The 15,766-nt window shown below is 33.9% G+C and overlaps 1 protein-coding gene across 2 annotated transcripts in view; it reads right to left on the reverse strand.

Annotated features, from left to right (window-relative positions):
• LOC129235314 (muscle M-line assembly protein unc-89-like) overlaps positions 1–14,046 on the reverse strand; it is a 582,103-nt gene extending 568,057 nt beyond the window's left edge. For both annotated transcript variants that reach the window (XM_054869050.1, XM_054869049.1), the window contains exon 1: positions 13,265–14,046. In XM_054869050.1, the coding sequence (XP_054725025.1) occupies positions 13,265–13,313 (49 nt within the window). In that variant the 5' untranslated portion in view covers positions 13,314–14,046. The remainder of the gene's footprint in view (positions 1–13,264) is intronic.
• Positions 14,047–15,766: the final 1,720 nt, after the last annotated feature.

Here is a 15,766-nt window from a genome sequence, read left to right on the forward strand (position 1 = left end):
TGAACCCCACTCAAATTACGGGGGAAGGGGGGCTCCCCCCAAAAAAACATAAGTACAAATTTTTTTCAAAAACAAGCGCTAAAAATTTTAAGTTTGAACCAACCTCTCCACTGACCACGCCCCCCCCCCCCCCCCCCGGTAGACCACACTGCTTCTGGTTTTATTGGAATAAAATGTTTGATTTTTTTTTAATCCAGATGGCTGATGCATGGTCTGTTTCTGAGTAACTTACGTAAGAGGATACCCCTCCTTAAATAAGAAAGTCCCTCATATTCTGGGGGGCTCCCCCACCTTCAAAAAACCTATTAAAACACGAAAATTTTTCAAAAACAAACCTTACAAATTTGAAGTCGGCGCCACGGACTCCGTTAGTCTGGATCACCGGATAATCCGGCTCGATCGATTTGACCGATTTCCCTTTACATTTAAAGAGCGATCGTCAAAATTCCATAATAATTATTTATTTAACCCTCTCACGGGCAAGACCGTGTTATGTCGTTGATTGAGTTCCCTTTTCTTCGCAATGCAACTTTTGAATCAATTTGTTTTACTCGATATGGAAAAAATTGAACTGTCACAGGAGAAGATTACAGACTTTGTAATAACAAAGTAGACATGTTTACTGTTTATTTGTAATTCTATGTGTTTCCTTTTAAGGTGATTTTCAGTGAGTATGTTTTATTTTGTTTTGTTTTTTTCATTCTCCGGATATTCGATATTCCGGATTGGGTCGGATTCCAATTAATTCAAATTATCGAGGTTCTACTGTAATGCCCCCCCCCCCCAAAAAAAAAAAAAATTCAAAAAGATTATTACATTTTCTCATGGTTTCGATATTTTTTTGTATTTTTCAAGCAAACGTTCAAAATTTTCCCCGCGGTGTGGGGGGGGGGGAGCGGGGTTCCTGACCTTCATGACCCCTCTTTGTATCTGCAATTGACATACACTTGGACATAAAAATATACATATGTACACCAATATACTCGGGATAACAAGTTACACTTATATAGTCGTATATACACGTATTTACTTGTGTTTGCACGTACTTTGATGTACATACACGTGGCAAATACAAAATTAGTGTGTAAACGTATATACTCGAATTAAACACGTTTACATACGTGTATACACGCACATACTCGTATATACACGTACTTACTCGTATATACACGCATTAACTCGTGTATGCATCATAAATATGTATTTTAACTTACAAATACAAATGTATGTCTGTACACGAGTATACTCGGGTTAAACAAGTATCTACACGCATATTCTCGTCTGTACACGTACATACTCGAAAATACAAGTATTTTTTCTTATATGCACGCATGAATATATGTATACACGTTTAAAAGCTAATTTACCTCTGTACACGAGTACACTTGGGGTAACACGTATCTATACGCATATTCTCGTGTGTACAAGTACACACTCGTATATACACGTATTTACTCGTGTAAAAATGCATAAATATGCATATGCGCGTAGAAATACAAATGTACCATTGTACACGAGTATACTCAGATTAAACACGTATCTTTACGTCTTTTCTCGTGTGGAATCGCACTTACTCGTTTGTACACGTATTTTCTCGTATATGCATACATAAATATGAATATAAACGTTTAAATACAAATTTACCTTTGTACGCGAGTTTAATCGGGTTAACACGTATCCATACACAAATTCTAGTATGTACAACGAACATACTCGTATATACAAGTATTTACTCGTGTTTGCACACATAAAATAAGTATACAGGATGTATCAGTACAGCGTTTACATACTTTCAGGGCAGATACAGTGCACCTAGACCGCGATAGTGACGACACAAAGCTTAAGACAGGGCACGATTAAGAGGAGAAAACATGTTTATTTATTTTTAATGCAGCAAAAATACTGGTAAGATTTGTCTGGTGCATACAACAGATGTTGCTACGTAAACCGATAGCATTAGATGACGGTGCATACGCACACGTGGTTTTTGTTCCACCAGGAAGTCCGGGACCCGCCCGCTATTTTTGCTAAATTTCAATATTACGGGCGGGGTCGTAATTTAGAACACCTTCTTTGATGATGATCGTTGGCCCCTTTATTTTCTTTTTCCTTAGTTTTTTACTGTACTAAAGATTCTGAACATGTTCTCTTTTCTTATTCGTGTTTTGTCTTTTTGGTGATTGGTGTTGTCACTACCGCGCCAGGAAAGTGTTTCCGATCATGCATTGCTATGTGTTTCCCCCCCGTCTAGGTGTACTCTATCTGCCCTGAAAGTCTGTAAACGCTGTACTGATACACATTGTGTACACTTAGAAGTTTGAATATAAATCCGTGCACTAATAGACTCGGGAAATACGTATTTTATACGTAAAAAATTCGTATTTACTCTTACGAACTCGTATATACACTTATTTACTTCTGTTTGCACGTAGAGATACAAAATTCCTGTAGACACGAATATACTCAGGTTAACACGTACAGCTCAGTATATACACGTACACACTCGTATATACACGTACTTACTCGTATATACACGTACTAACTCGTGTATGCACGCATAATTATGTATTTTAACCAAAAATACAAATGTACCTCTCTACTCGAGTATACTCGGGTTTAAACACGTATCTATACGCATATTCTTGTGTGTGCACGTACATACTCGTATATACTTGTATTTTCTCATGTATGCACGCATAAAAATGTATATGCAATCTTAAATACAAATGTACCTCTACACACGAGTATACTCGGTGTAACATTTTATCTATACGCATATTCTCGTGTAAATACAACGATCTCTACACACGAGTATACTCGGTGTAACATTTATCTATACGCATATACTCGTGTGAATACGTACATACTCGTATTCTCTTATATGCACGCATAAATATCTATATACAAAGCAAATTTCTCTGTACACGAGTATATTCGGGGTAACAAGTATCTATACACATATTCTCTCGTGTGTTCACGTACATACTCGTTTATACACGCATTTATTTATGTATAAACGCACAAATATGCATATTCACATAGAAATACAAATGTACCATTGTACACGAGTATAGTCGGGCTAAAAAAGAACCTAGAAATCTATTCTCGCTTGTACACGAACTTACTCGAATATGCACGTATTTTCTCGTATATGCATGCATCGATATGTATATATACGTTTAAACACAAATTTACCTCTGTTCACGAGTATACTCGGATTAATACGTATCAATACGTATATTCCTTTGTGCACACGTATATACTCGTGTATACATGTATTTACTCGTGTATACACAAATAAATTTGTACATACACTTAGAAATTAAACATATCTCCGTGCACGAATATACTCGGGATAACACGTATTTATACGTATTAAACTCGTGTTTACAAATATGTATCGTATATACACATATTTACTTGTGTTCACACGTACTTGTAGGTATATACACGTAGAAATACAAAATTCCTGTATACACGAATATCGTTGAGTCAACACGTATATACACGTATATGCACAAAAATACTCGTATATATACGTACTTACTCGTATATACACGTATATCTCGTGTATGCACACATAAATATGTATTTTAACGTACAAGTACAAATGTACCTCTGTACACGAGTAATACTCGGGTTAAACATGTATCTATACGCATATTCTCGTGCGTATATGAACATACTCGTATATACTTGTCTTTTCTCGTATATGCACGCATAAAAGTGCATGTACTAGATTAAATACGAATTCACCTCTGTGCACGAGTATACTCGGGTTATCACGTATCTATATGCATATTCTCGTGTGTACTCGAACATACTTGTATATAACACGTACTTTCTCGTATATGCACGCTTAAATATGTATATAAACGTAGAAATACAAATGTACCTCTTTACACGAGTATACTCGGGGTAACACGTATCTATACGCATAATCGTGTGTACACGTACATACTCGTATATACACGTATTTACTCGCTTATAAACGCATAAATATGCACATACACGTAGAAATACAAATGTGCCATCTTACACGAGTATACTCGGGTTAAACACGTATCTAGAAGCCTATTGTCGTGTGTGCACGTACTTACTCGTATATACACGTATTTTCTCGTATATGCCTGCATAAATATGTATATACACGTTTAAATAGAAATGTACCTCTTTACAGGAGTATATTCGGGGTAACACATATCTATAAGCATATTCTCGTGTGTGCACGAACATACTTGTATATACACGTACTTTCTCGTATACGCACGCTGGAATATGACGTAGAAATACAAATGTACCTTTTTACACGAGTATACTCGGGGTAACACGTATCTAGACGCATATTCTCATGTGTACACGTACATACTCGTATATACACGTATTTACTGGTGTATGCACACATAAATATGTATATTTACTTAAAATTTCAAATATACCTCCGTACACGAACATACGCGGGATAACACGTTTATATACGTATATACCCGCACGTAGTCGTATGTACACGCATTAACTCGTGTATGCTTGCATAAATATATATATACACGTAGAAATACAAATGTGCCTCTGTTCATGTGATATTTATATTTTACGAATTTAATCTGAATTAAAAAAGTAATCAAATCAATTTGATTACTTTTAATCTGATTACTTTTAGTCTGACTAAATTCAATCTGATTAATTTAATCTGAACTAAAGCAATCTGAACTAAATTAGTTTTTTTTGAGCAACTAACGAGTTTAGTTTAAACTAACGTTAATCTTCGTCTGCAATTGAATTAAATTTTTAAAATATTAGTCTGAACTAAATGGGAGTCAGATTACTTTAGTCAACTAATCAATCAATTACAAATTTAGTTCATTTTTTTAGTTGATGCCCAACACTGCTTACAGCTAATATTCGCCTAGTATTATTATGAACTAGCGTATCCGCACGGTTTTTGCCCAGAGTAGAAAATTAAAAGGTCATTTGGTTCGTCCATATTTACAAATAATGGTTGATGAATTTCTCGCCAATTTGCTATGTTAATTTGCTCGCCTATGTTATAGTAATTTGCTCGTCCATGTTATGGCAATTTACTCGTCCATATTATGATTTCCACCACAAAAATGGATCTACATTTTTGACTGCAATTGCAAGAATTAATAGCTTTCGAGCTATGCATGTTCTTGTTGTTGTTGTTTTTATTTATAAATTTATTTTGAAGCACAGATACGTAAAACAAATAAGCAAATGTGTATATGATCCCACTGCAAATTTCCTTCTCCTCCCTCCAAGGAATAGAGGAAAAACCTCTTTTCTTGCTGAAAAAAGCTTTTACTTACCTTTGAAAATGCGTTCAAGCAGAAAATAAATGGCTGAAAAAATAAAGCTGTGGATAAAAAGACAAGATTTCGAATATTTTTGTTTTTCTCGTTAAATCAGATCTTTCGAAAATAAATTAAACTTTCAAAAATTTATATTTTCGTTTCGAAACCTCACTCAGTAAGTACTGAACCATGTTTTGACAAGACATCACCCTTTAGGGAGAGAGGAATTCTATTAAACTGGCACAACATTAACAGATGGAACAATTTGTGCAGAACGTTGTTCAGTCAATTACCGAATGCGTGTGGAATGGGATTAATTTTGCAGCAATTTCGATGAAGCAAAAAGCCACGTGACACATGAAACGAAGTACTAAAAAAAAAAAACTCCCCTCCCTTTTTGCAAATCTGAAGGGGCACACCGGTAGTAATCCCCGAGTTTTTGCTTCCGCCATTTCTACGCTTGGAGGAAGATTTTGTTTTATGTTGTATTTTTTTATTCGTGAAACAGATTTACTTCCCAGCATTTTATTTTTTTTATTTGCATCTTTAGGGGTAAAGAGTTCGTAAAAATATAAGGAAGAAAAAGACTTATTGGCTTTAAATATTTGTTTTTTTACTTATTTGCAATCCTTTTTATCCTAAGGTTATTCTAGAGCAATTTATTACAGAAACTTTTTCCCGTGTTTTGCGCTAGGTATTAAAACTTCAAGGTGCGCTTTTAGATAAGAAATAGTTGTACTACTTGATTTGCTTCGTCGGTGAAAAAGTTACGTACATGGGCTTTTATACTGTATGATTCCATTTTATTTTCTATTTAATCGTACATCATCATTATTATAGTGGCAAATAGATGCTCTGATTGGTAGCATCTCAATGAAGGTTCCATAAAATATTGAGGTTATGGCATCAATAAAATAGTCAGCAATTGTAACAGCGAATAGTTTTTTTAAAAAAAGTTACAATGTATGAAAAGTTTACCAATCAATCAATATGTTCAGTTATTACAATCTTTAATAACAAAGTTATACATTTCCATCAAGATTAAGAAACAGAATTATCGTAGTAGACCTACAGGGGTGACCTCCCCCCCCCCCCCCAAGGGGCAAGGGCGCACCACCCTCTCATCACCAATATCTCAGAGACCCCCCCAAAAGCAAGAGTCCCTCAAAATGAGGAAAATAACCCTCAAGACGACCTCCTTCCCAAAAATTTCAATGATGAAGTCTGCGCCATGACCCCCCCCCCCCCCTTTCCCTAGATGTGCACCCCTGTAGACTAGAATGTTTTCTAGCAGTGTCACCCACTATCTAGTTATAAAGGATCCCAAAAGTCATGCAACACAAATACAAAACCCAACTATGGCTTTTGAAGACACTGGGCACAAACTTTATTTTATGCCCCCCCCCCCCCCCATACTGAAAAGTTATTTAATAAAATGTTTCTATTACTTCATATTACCGCAACCGTAAATATCAGAAAGTCTTCATTATATAAATTTTAAACGTAATTATAGTATGAAGAAAAAAAATATTAAGCTTGGAGTGACTTTGGGAACTGTGAGAGAGATTAAAATTTTAAGAAGAAAATATTTTTTATATAAATAACATATATACAACTTGCTATACTGCGAAAAAAAATTACTCGAATTTTTCAAAACTTCAGCTAAATTTCGTGCTTCCCGAATGTTGGTGCCCTGTACCTCATTTGTCTATGCCTTAATTCGGCCCTGGTATTGACTTTAAATTAACTTATTCGAACGAATTTTTACCGTAATTCACGAATTTTTACCTTTGAGTGTATGTTTCTCTTCATGTTTCATCTATAAAATGTTAAAAATGCACTTTTTTAATTGGTGAACGGAAGGACATTTTTGCAACATGATTTTCTCGCAATCATGTTCTCCCCAAAAGTTCAGCGAAACTATAAAAGGGAAAATTCTATAAAAATTAGAGCACATACGGGAGTGCTCAATCATTACAATTTTCACCTCTAGTTTTAAAAAATAATTATTTTAAGCATATGAATTTTTTAAGGGTAACGGAAATACAGTAACGGAAGGACAAGAAGTCGAAAACAATTTAACTTGGTAAATTTCAACTTACAAACATTTATTCAGCTAATACAGCAGTCTGAAACAATGACATCTAATACCTGAGCCATCTGTTACAATTCTGAATTCTTGAAATACTCAAAAATATTATCAGAATCCATAGAACATTTATCTTCTTTGTTAGGGAATACAAAGATCATTTCCCATGTTATTATGCATTCTGAAACAAGAGACTTTTACTCCTTCATCTTTTATATGAAGTACCTGTCCAACATTGATTGCCCTTTGTTAATTTTCTTTCCCTTCCGTACAACTAACAAAACTTGTCCAAATGTTATAAAATCCTTTCGCATATTCTCATTATTTGGTGCTTTTGATTCAGCTGTATCTTCTTTTTAATATTTATATATGACTGTCAGTCTGTTGACTGTCAGCCTGAAGTGAAATCTCCTTCGATTTGCTAAAATACTGACTTTATTCAATAACATAACTTGTTACAGGCTTCAAATAGTGCATATTTTGTGTGTCAGGAGTAGAATGGATATTACTCCATCTTTTTGAAAATTGATCTTTGAATTCACTGATCGCAGTATGTTTAACGGTCGAAGTAATTCTCTCAACAGTCCTTTCCTGTGAATAGTGTTAACAAATCTGAAAGCAGTTTCCAATATTGTATTGTTAAAATATAAATATCAAGTTTGTAAGCAATTGTTTTAGCTCAAATTGGCTTGTCATATCTCAAACATGTCATACCAAAATGATTTTCACATGCTTAGGAACTTTTAAGTGTAGTTTTAATGATTTTTTATCTCATGCAATAAAATAAATAAAACCACAAAACCTTTAAAAAAAACACACACACACACACAAAAAAACATAAATAAAAGTTTATTTTTTTTAAAGAAAACACACTTAATCTTTGTACAAATATTACTAATTTATGTTTTAAATGTGACTACTAACTTTAAAAAATAGTTTGTTTTCAACTAGCATTCTAAAATTTTACCCTGTATCAGCTTATAGATAAATGTCTTTCCTTTACCGTATTTTTTTGTCCTTCCGTTACCATTAAAAACCATGTAGATTAAATCTATACTAAAATTCTAACTGAGCTTCCTTGACAAGGAACATAATTCTGCTTTGCATAAAAAAAAACATTAGTTTCTATACCCAATAGGTTCTTGGTGAGCTAACCGAGATGTATTTTGGTAACGAAAGGACACCAAACTGTCACCTTAATAATGCACCTATTTCACGGTTGAAAAAGAGAAATTTTAATTTACTTACCGAAAAGTTTAATTAGACATTCAAACGATAAAAGTCATTCTAAATATTATATGCTGATAACAAATATATTGAAATTACAGTATGTAACAAAAAAGAGATTTTTTTGCTCTGTAAAAACGCTAAGAGAAAACTTGATTTTGCACTTGATTTTCTGAAAGTCATCAAATTATCGGGAAATACAGGTTAAGGTTAAGAACATCATTTATTACTGAAGAGAATGGTATATGGCGAGTGATAGAAAATGAATTTTTAAAATTCAAGTGTCATGTCCTTTTTCCTGGAATTCACCAATTATATTATTTTTTAAATTAAAATAATGAGGTATCCTGAATTTAGATATTTTATTCAATTATTTATCTTTATCTTTAATGAAAAAAAGTCGAGCTGAGTCGAGTTGTGATTGACACAAAATCAAGAATTTTGAGTCTATAATTTTGTAAAGTTGTAGTTTCTGATGTAAATACAATCTCAAATTCTGACAAAAGTATTTCATATTGCTCACGAATAAGAAAAGTCATTATTCATTCCACTCTCCAACCCCTACCCCTCAAGAACTAGCAAGGACAAATTTTTGGGCATCTTCAAAAGTTTGAAAAGAAATCTTGGGAGAGAGGGGGGAGAAAAAATGCAAATGAATGAAATTGCAGTTAGGTCTCATGTGTCAATATTTTTTTCATTTTGGTGTAGTGCCTTTTTGTTCTCGTAAAAAGAATTAATTTAAAAAAGCTTTGGATAAAGTGGCTACGAACGATAAAAATGTGGCTCAAAACTAAAAATGTCAACCGGCCACTGGCGAGTAACTAAAAACGTGAAAATTCAGATCAACATTCATGACAGCAACATTTTATTAAGCTTGCTTTTTTCCATTTTTAATCAAACGATTTAAAGTGACCATTTCTGATTATGGACGGATAAAAGGGAGAGACGATCGCCCCTCCATCAACGGACTCTAACGGCAAGTTTTCGATAATGAAGATCCAAAAGTGTTTTTTAAGCTATCTTCGATGAATTTAAGAGGACTCTCGACCGGAAATGTTTCAGAATTTAGATCTTAAAAACTCAACTGCGAACCATCTTTTGTCACGAAAGAAAAGAAGAGATTTGGAACTCTATCAGAAACAAAATTGGGGTTCTCTCCATTGGGATGTTAGAAAAGAAGAGGTTCGAAGCGCCATTCGTAGCACTTTTTTCAAAATTAAGGTCTTAAAAAACATAATTTGAGCGATCTTTCGTAACGTTAGAGGAAGGAATGAGGTTCAAGCAGTTTTCCCAACAAACTTTTTTGAAACTGTAGTTTCAGAAATGCTAAACGACTTTCGATTATTTTTAAAGGAGAGGGTTCAAAAACTCTCCTCCAAAAATTTTTCTAAAATTGAAGTTCTAAAATTTCGCTCATCCCTTGAAGAACTGGATCCGCGCTTGCTTCTGATTTTGTTAGTCAAATCTTCTTGCTTTTATTAACCCAGTTACCTGACACAGGTAACTGGGTCTCATAGGGTCCAACACAGGACCTTGCTCATGGCTCTCCTCCTCCTCCTGAGCGATGGCAAATTTCACCCCCCCCCCCCCCAAAAAAAATGAAAGAACCCCCGAAAACCGAAACTAAAACTAAAAACCCCCGGTTAACCAGAAAAATTCTTTGAGATTGAGAAATGTTCTCTCCATCTTGCATCGAAAAATAACTGTTGGAAAAATACGAGTTTTTTTTTGGTCTAGCTCCATGGTTTTTTTTTTTTTTTTTTTTTTTTTGCTTATTCTATCTATTTCAGCGAATACTTTTGGCTGAAAGAAACAACCCCATTCCAACTCATTTGTTACTTATACTTATTGATAGCTAAAATATTTCTCATTATGTAAATCTACTTTTTGACTACTTAAAAATTTGCAGAAATTCTTCTGTCTGCATTGTACTTCGTTTCAATTTTATACCAAAATGTCTAAAAGTACAGCTAAAGACATTATACTTTCACCTAATGAAATCTTTACGATAGCATTTTAAAATAAAGGTCGTTGCAGAGCCTCATCCAATAGTTCTTTAGTCATTTAGCCACAAGATAAGTTATTTTTAAGTCATTTATAAATAACTTCACAATAAATAGTAGATTTCTAATGGATTTTAAATTTACATGTCTCGAACGGAAAAACTCGCTCGACTATTGTAAATTACTTAAAACTGGAGAAAGTGTTTCGTATCGCTAAAATGACAAAATGGAAATTTTAAATTAATGTATTTTATTGCTAACAACTACATAACCTAGTTATGTTTAGCATGTTACAAAAAGAATCTAAATAAAGTTACATTGAACTCCCAATATCTACTTCGTAAATGTTTAAAAAATAGTGTTTCTATTATTTATTCATAGAAATTATTATTTACTGTAAAAGAACTATTTTCTTGAGGCTTTAATTTTCGCGAGTCCATCGTAATTACGAAAATTTAAGCATCGCGAGATATTTTTTTGCGGTTTATTTTTTAACTCTCAGTTCTGTTCATATAAAATTCGTGAAATTTTCAGCTCACAGATGAGGCAGTGAGAAGCAAAGGAATGTAAGTGACAAAATTAAAAATTTGGAGATAACCAGTATTAATAGTGGGTGAACCTCTCCTCTGTCTTACTAGTAGCCCTGGTAGGTGATGTTATAAAGCATGCTTTAGATAAAAATTTCAATGAAAGCCTACCTAGGATCTAATCTTTTAACTCGTTTTACTTAAACCTTGAAAATGTCCACTTACATCCCTTTGTTTCCCACTGACTCAGATTATCTTCATTTTCGCGAAAATTACGACTTGTGAAAATAAGTGCATTTACAGTATTTAGATTATTAGAGCTATGCTGAAACAAACAACGTATTAAAGAGGCATTCACAAAAAAAAAAAAAAAAAATCATACATACGGACAGACATGTTTTGGAGTTCGATGAAATCCCTTCCTCGATTTGGGGGGAGGGAGGGTGAAGAAAAAAATATTCGATTCTCACTGTGGAAGAACTTGACAAAGCTTTTCCGCAATTTAGAACGCATTTCTGTTTTTGTGCAAACGTCTTATGAGGTTAGTTTTAAATGCCTTGTTCCTCCCAAAACGTACTAAATAAGTGCATGGGTCTGAAAGTATTTAACAAAGCTGAGTGTCTAAATTGGAATCGTTATTTGAAACTGAAAATACATACTGGAGAAACGGTTTCTTGTTTCTTCAAAATGTATTCATGCATATTATATTGCAATATGAGCTCTGTTGCAATATTTTGAATTATTGTGGATTTTTTCAACTTATCTATTTACATTTTTAAATCTTTAAAAATACGTAAAGAGAACGATTCAACTGTTATTTTGAATCGTTAGGAGTCAAGTCCGTCATTTCAAACTTTTCCAGGTGGGGGGGGGGATGTATAAATTCAATGCAAGATTCTCCAAAAAAAACTACAGAAACCAATATTCAAATGTAAAAACATTAAATTTTCTTAAGCTAGGGAGGTGCCATTTATCCCCCCCCCCCCCCCCGACTTCTTTAAGTGTCTGGAATAATTTGCTCAATTAATTAGATTCATGGTGCACCCGATAGGAGGTTAGAGGAAGTTACTCTGACCTCTTCCAAAAAATAAAATTTATTGGGTAAATTTTGACTGACGGTGCGAAAATTAAACACAGTATCGCAATATTGCAATTATTTATTTTCCTTTTTTTTTTTTCGATGATTACTAGCGCAGGGGTGCCTATCCCCCAAGAACGAAAGCCCTCCTAAATAAGATCAAAACCCCTCCACAATTACCCCCCCCCCCCCGTGAGCATTCCTGCCTAATGTCCCTTTTTATCAGACTTTTTTTTTTAATCATTCGGAATATTCCGGAGGGGGAGGGGGGTTGGGCTGAGGGGGAATTTAAATTAATTGTTAGAACGAAAAATGGATTTCTACCTGGCTAATACACAATGGATTTTTTTACAATAAATTTAAATTAGTAAACATTAGTAAATTTGCTTTATGCAAGTAAAATTCGAACAAAGCAAAATTGATTTCACAACAACGGCGCCATTTAAGGGGGCGGCAAGTGGAGGCTCAAGCCCCCCCCCCTTAGAAATGAGAACTTCCTTGCTTTTAATGCTTTTTTCTTTGCAAAAATGTATAAAAATTTCTTTTCCAGTCATTAATGAATAATTAATTAAAAATGTCAAATTTTAATGTCTCTAATCTGAACTAAAATCGGTTTCCATGCGGAAAATATTCTGCTTAACCATGGGGAAAATTTTTGAGCCCCCCTCCCCTTTAAAATTTTGCATAGGGTACCCTTGATTCACAAAATTGATTTCTATAGTTACCATTCGTAAATAAACTGTTTGAAGAGTCACCAATAAATGTCCTTCAATTAATTTAAGCATTTTAGTAAGAGACTTTCAATCGTTATTGAACAACTTGAAACAAGCAACAGTTCAGTTTCTTTTTTTTTTCTTTTTCTTAATAATGCATACATAATAAATTTATTAAAAAAAAAACTGTTAAAATGTAAGTAAAGTGGGTAAAGTATAATTAAAAGTAGGTAATTTTATGCAAGTTTTACTGTATAAAATATTTTATCTGAAAAATAAGCAATGCGTGAAAATAGTAAAATAATTTGAACTTACCCATAACAATGATCAGTCGTCCCAGAAGAAGCAATTCTTTTGGCAACATTGCCACCGCTTACGAACGAATAATTTTCCTTCACCCGTCACACATGATTAGCACAAGAATATTTTAGAGCACAAACTAATAGTTTCGCTTGAAAATTCTTGATAGTATGGAGATATGTATTCCTGTTTTATATTATCCCTGTTGTGAAACTCCCTATTATAAAACGAGAAAAAATGAAATCGAACAGAAGATATCCGTAGTTTTTCTCGATGATCATCCACTGTAACAGCTTCACAATGTCATTTTGGGCAAAAAGGTATTAAAAAATTACAATTCTTCTCATTCTGTTTCAAATTCTTGTTTAGTTTTAGCAATAAATTAACAACAAATACAAATGCAAAATTACTGATTCACTAAAAACACTTTTTCTCGCTTTCCGACGCAAAAACTTTTATTTTTCCTTCATTTAATTTCGCCTGTTTTTGAGTTATATGACGGAAATCCCAGATGTTGTTTTAAAATTCTACTTAGTCGCAATTTTGAGCCATGTCTACATTCATTTTTATTTGTAATGTTTTATCTTTTATTTGGAAGCATATATTTTTTAATTTCGAGTTACATAAAAGTTTGAATCCGAGAGTAGTTAATAATTAGATGCAGAATAGAATGACAAACAACAACAGCAACGAACGCATTGGAAAATCCTCCATAAAAACAGCGCTCGAACGATTGGAAAACACAATACACGCTCTCTTCTCACTCCGTTTATTCGGGTACACTAGAATGGAACGAAGCTCCCCCAAGCACATCCTCTCTGGACGCGATCAACGCGTCGTCTGCTCCGATTGCGTGACGTCATAGGGCCGGGAGAGTCGAAGCAAAATCGTAGGGAATACTACCGAAGTCTAAACAACGGCGGTATTTTCAAGAAGTTTCAAACTTCGATTAGTCACTTTTTTTCGAAGCTCATAAACTGCAAAGTTTGAATATTTAGATTTTTTGCAGGTATAATTCAAGTGCATAATTCAAGTGAAAGCTCTTGAAGCTAAAATGCTGCAAAAAATAGTCGTACATTTTTAATTGTTTGAATTGTAAAAGCTTAATAATTCAAAATTTACGAAAAAAGTAATTTTATGTGAAACAAAAAAAAAAGGGAAGGATCAAACAGGATTCTAAAAAACGAATAAAAATAAATGTTCGCATTTCAAAATTTTATAATCAAGAAACTTGCATTGAAAGTTTTATTCTTAAAATACTAAACAATTAAAGCATTACGAACTGAGATTAAGAGAACGGGATTATACATCTAAGTAATAAGTTGAAAATATAAATGCGCTAATTCAATAAACACATACAAGATTTTAAAAAAAAAAGTTTTAAAAATTGTACGAAAAAAAACACTGAAAGGTAAGAAACAAGGTAGGTGCTGTTTGATATCATCGTCATATTGAGTGAAACAAGTCATTTGATGTGTTAAATATTCCTGTTTATTAAGTTCCTTGAAATTCCTTTTATTTAACGTGTTTTCTTTACTCTTTACTAATAGTACAGTAAAAATAGGGGTCGGACCCAAACATCCAAAAAAAAAAGCTAAACCTGGTGCAAATTGTTTATTACCCTCCCAATTAGTACAGGCAAAAAGTCCCACCCCATTGTGCGTCGGGTTTTGGAATGGGGGGCATCTAAAAATTGCTGTTTTGGGCTTTTTTCCAGAATTTTTAGAGTAAGTTTAAAGTGAGAATATTATGTTATACTAAATTTAAAAGCATGAAATTAAAGATGTTTGATCCTTAAAAGGGATGACATAACCCATCAATGCTACAGAGCCCCCCTATCCCAGTAAAACGAAACAGTACCCCCGAACCTCCCTCCATACATTTCATATGGAAACATTATTTTATGCTAAGTTAAAGTTAGAAATCAAGTGTGTCCATCCTCCAAGAACGATGGTGCTCCTCCTCTCAAAGCTACAGCACCCCCCTTCCTCCGTCAAATAAAATAAACTCAACCCCCCCCCCTTTATTTTAAGTAGAAGTATTATTTCGTGCAAATCTAAAATGCATTAAATCAGGACTGTCCACCCCATAAGAACAGTAGCTCACCTCCCAAAACGAAATTATATACTAAAATATTATCCTTCCCCCCCACCCCCTCTGATGGCGCACATTTGATTCAATGGCCAGAAAAATTACGCTGAACTGTTTTTTGCTTTCAAATGATTTCTCCCAAGCTTGAAACAAAAAGTCTTCGTTATCAAAATGTTTTTTGAACTCAAGATTCTCAGCAAAATCGTTATTGTTGCAGTTATGTCTAGCACAGTTTGTGCATATAGTTGCACACTTCAGTCCACTTTCAGACTTTTCAAACACTCACTATATCCAATGAACCCCTCAGAGCAAGCACAAGATTTGAGGCGCAGAAAGTCTTCTAGAGCTTGACTGTTGTAATAAGGCGCAGATTCTATTTCTGTGGTGCTTTCTTTGCACCCATCAAAAATGACACTAGCTTTCCCA

The sequence above is a fragment of the Uloborus diversus genome, chromosome 2, assembly GCF_026930045.1.
Source record: "Uloborus diversus isolate 005 chromosome 2, Udiv.v.3.1, whole genome shotgun sequence".
NCBI lineage: Eukaryota > Metazoa > Arthropoda > Arachnida > Araneae > Uloboridae > Uloborus > Uloborus diversus.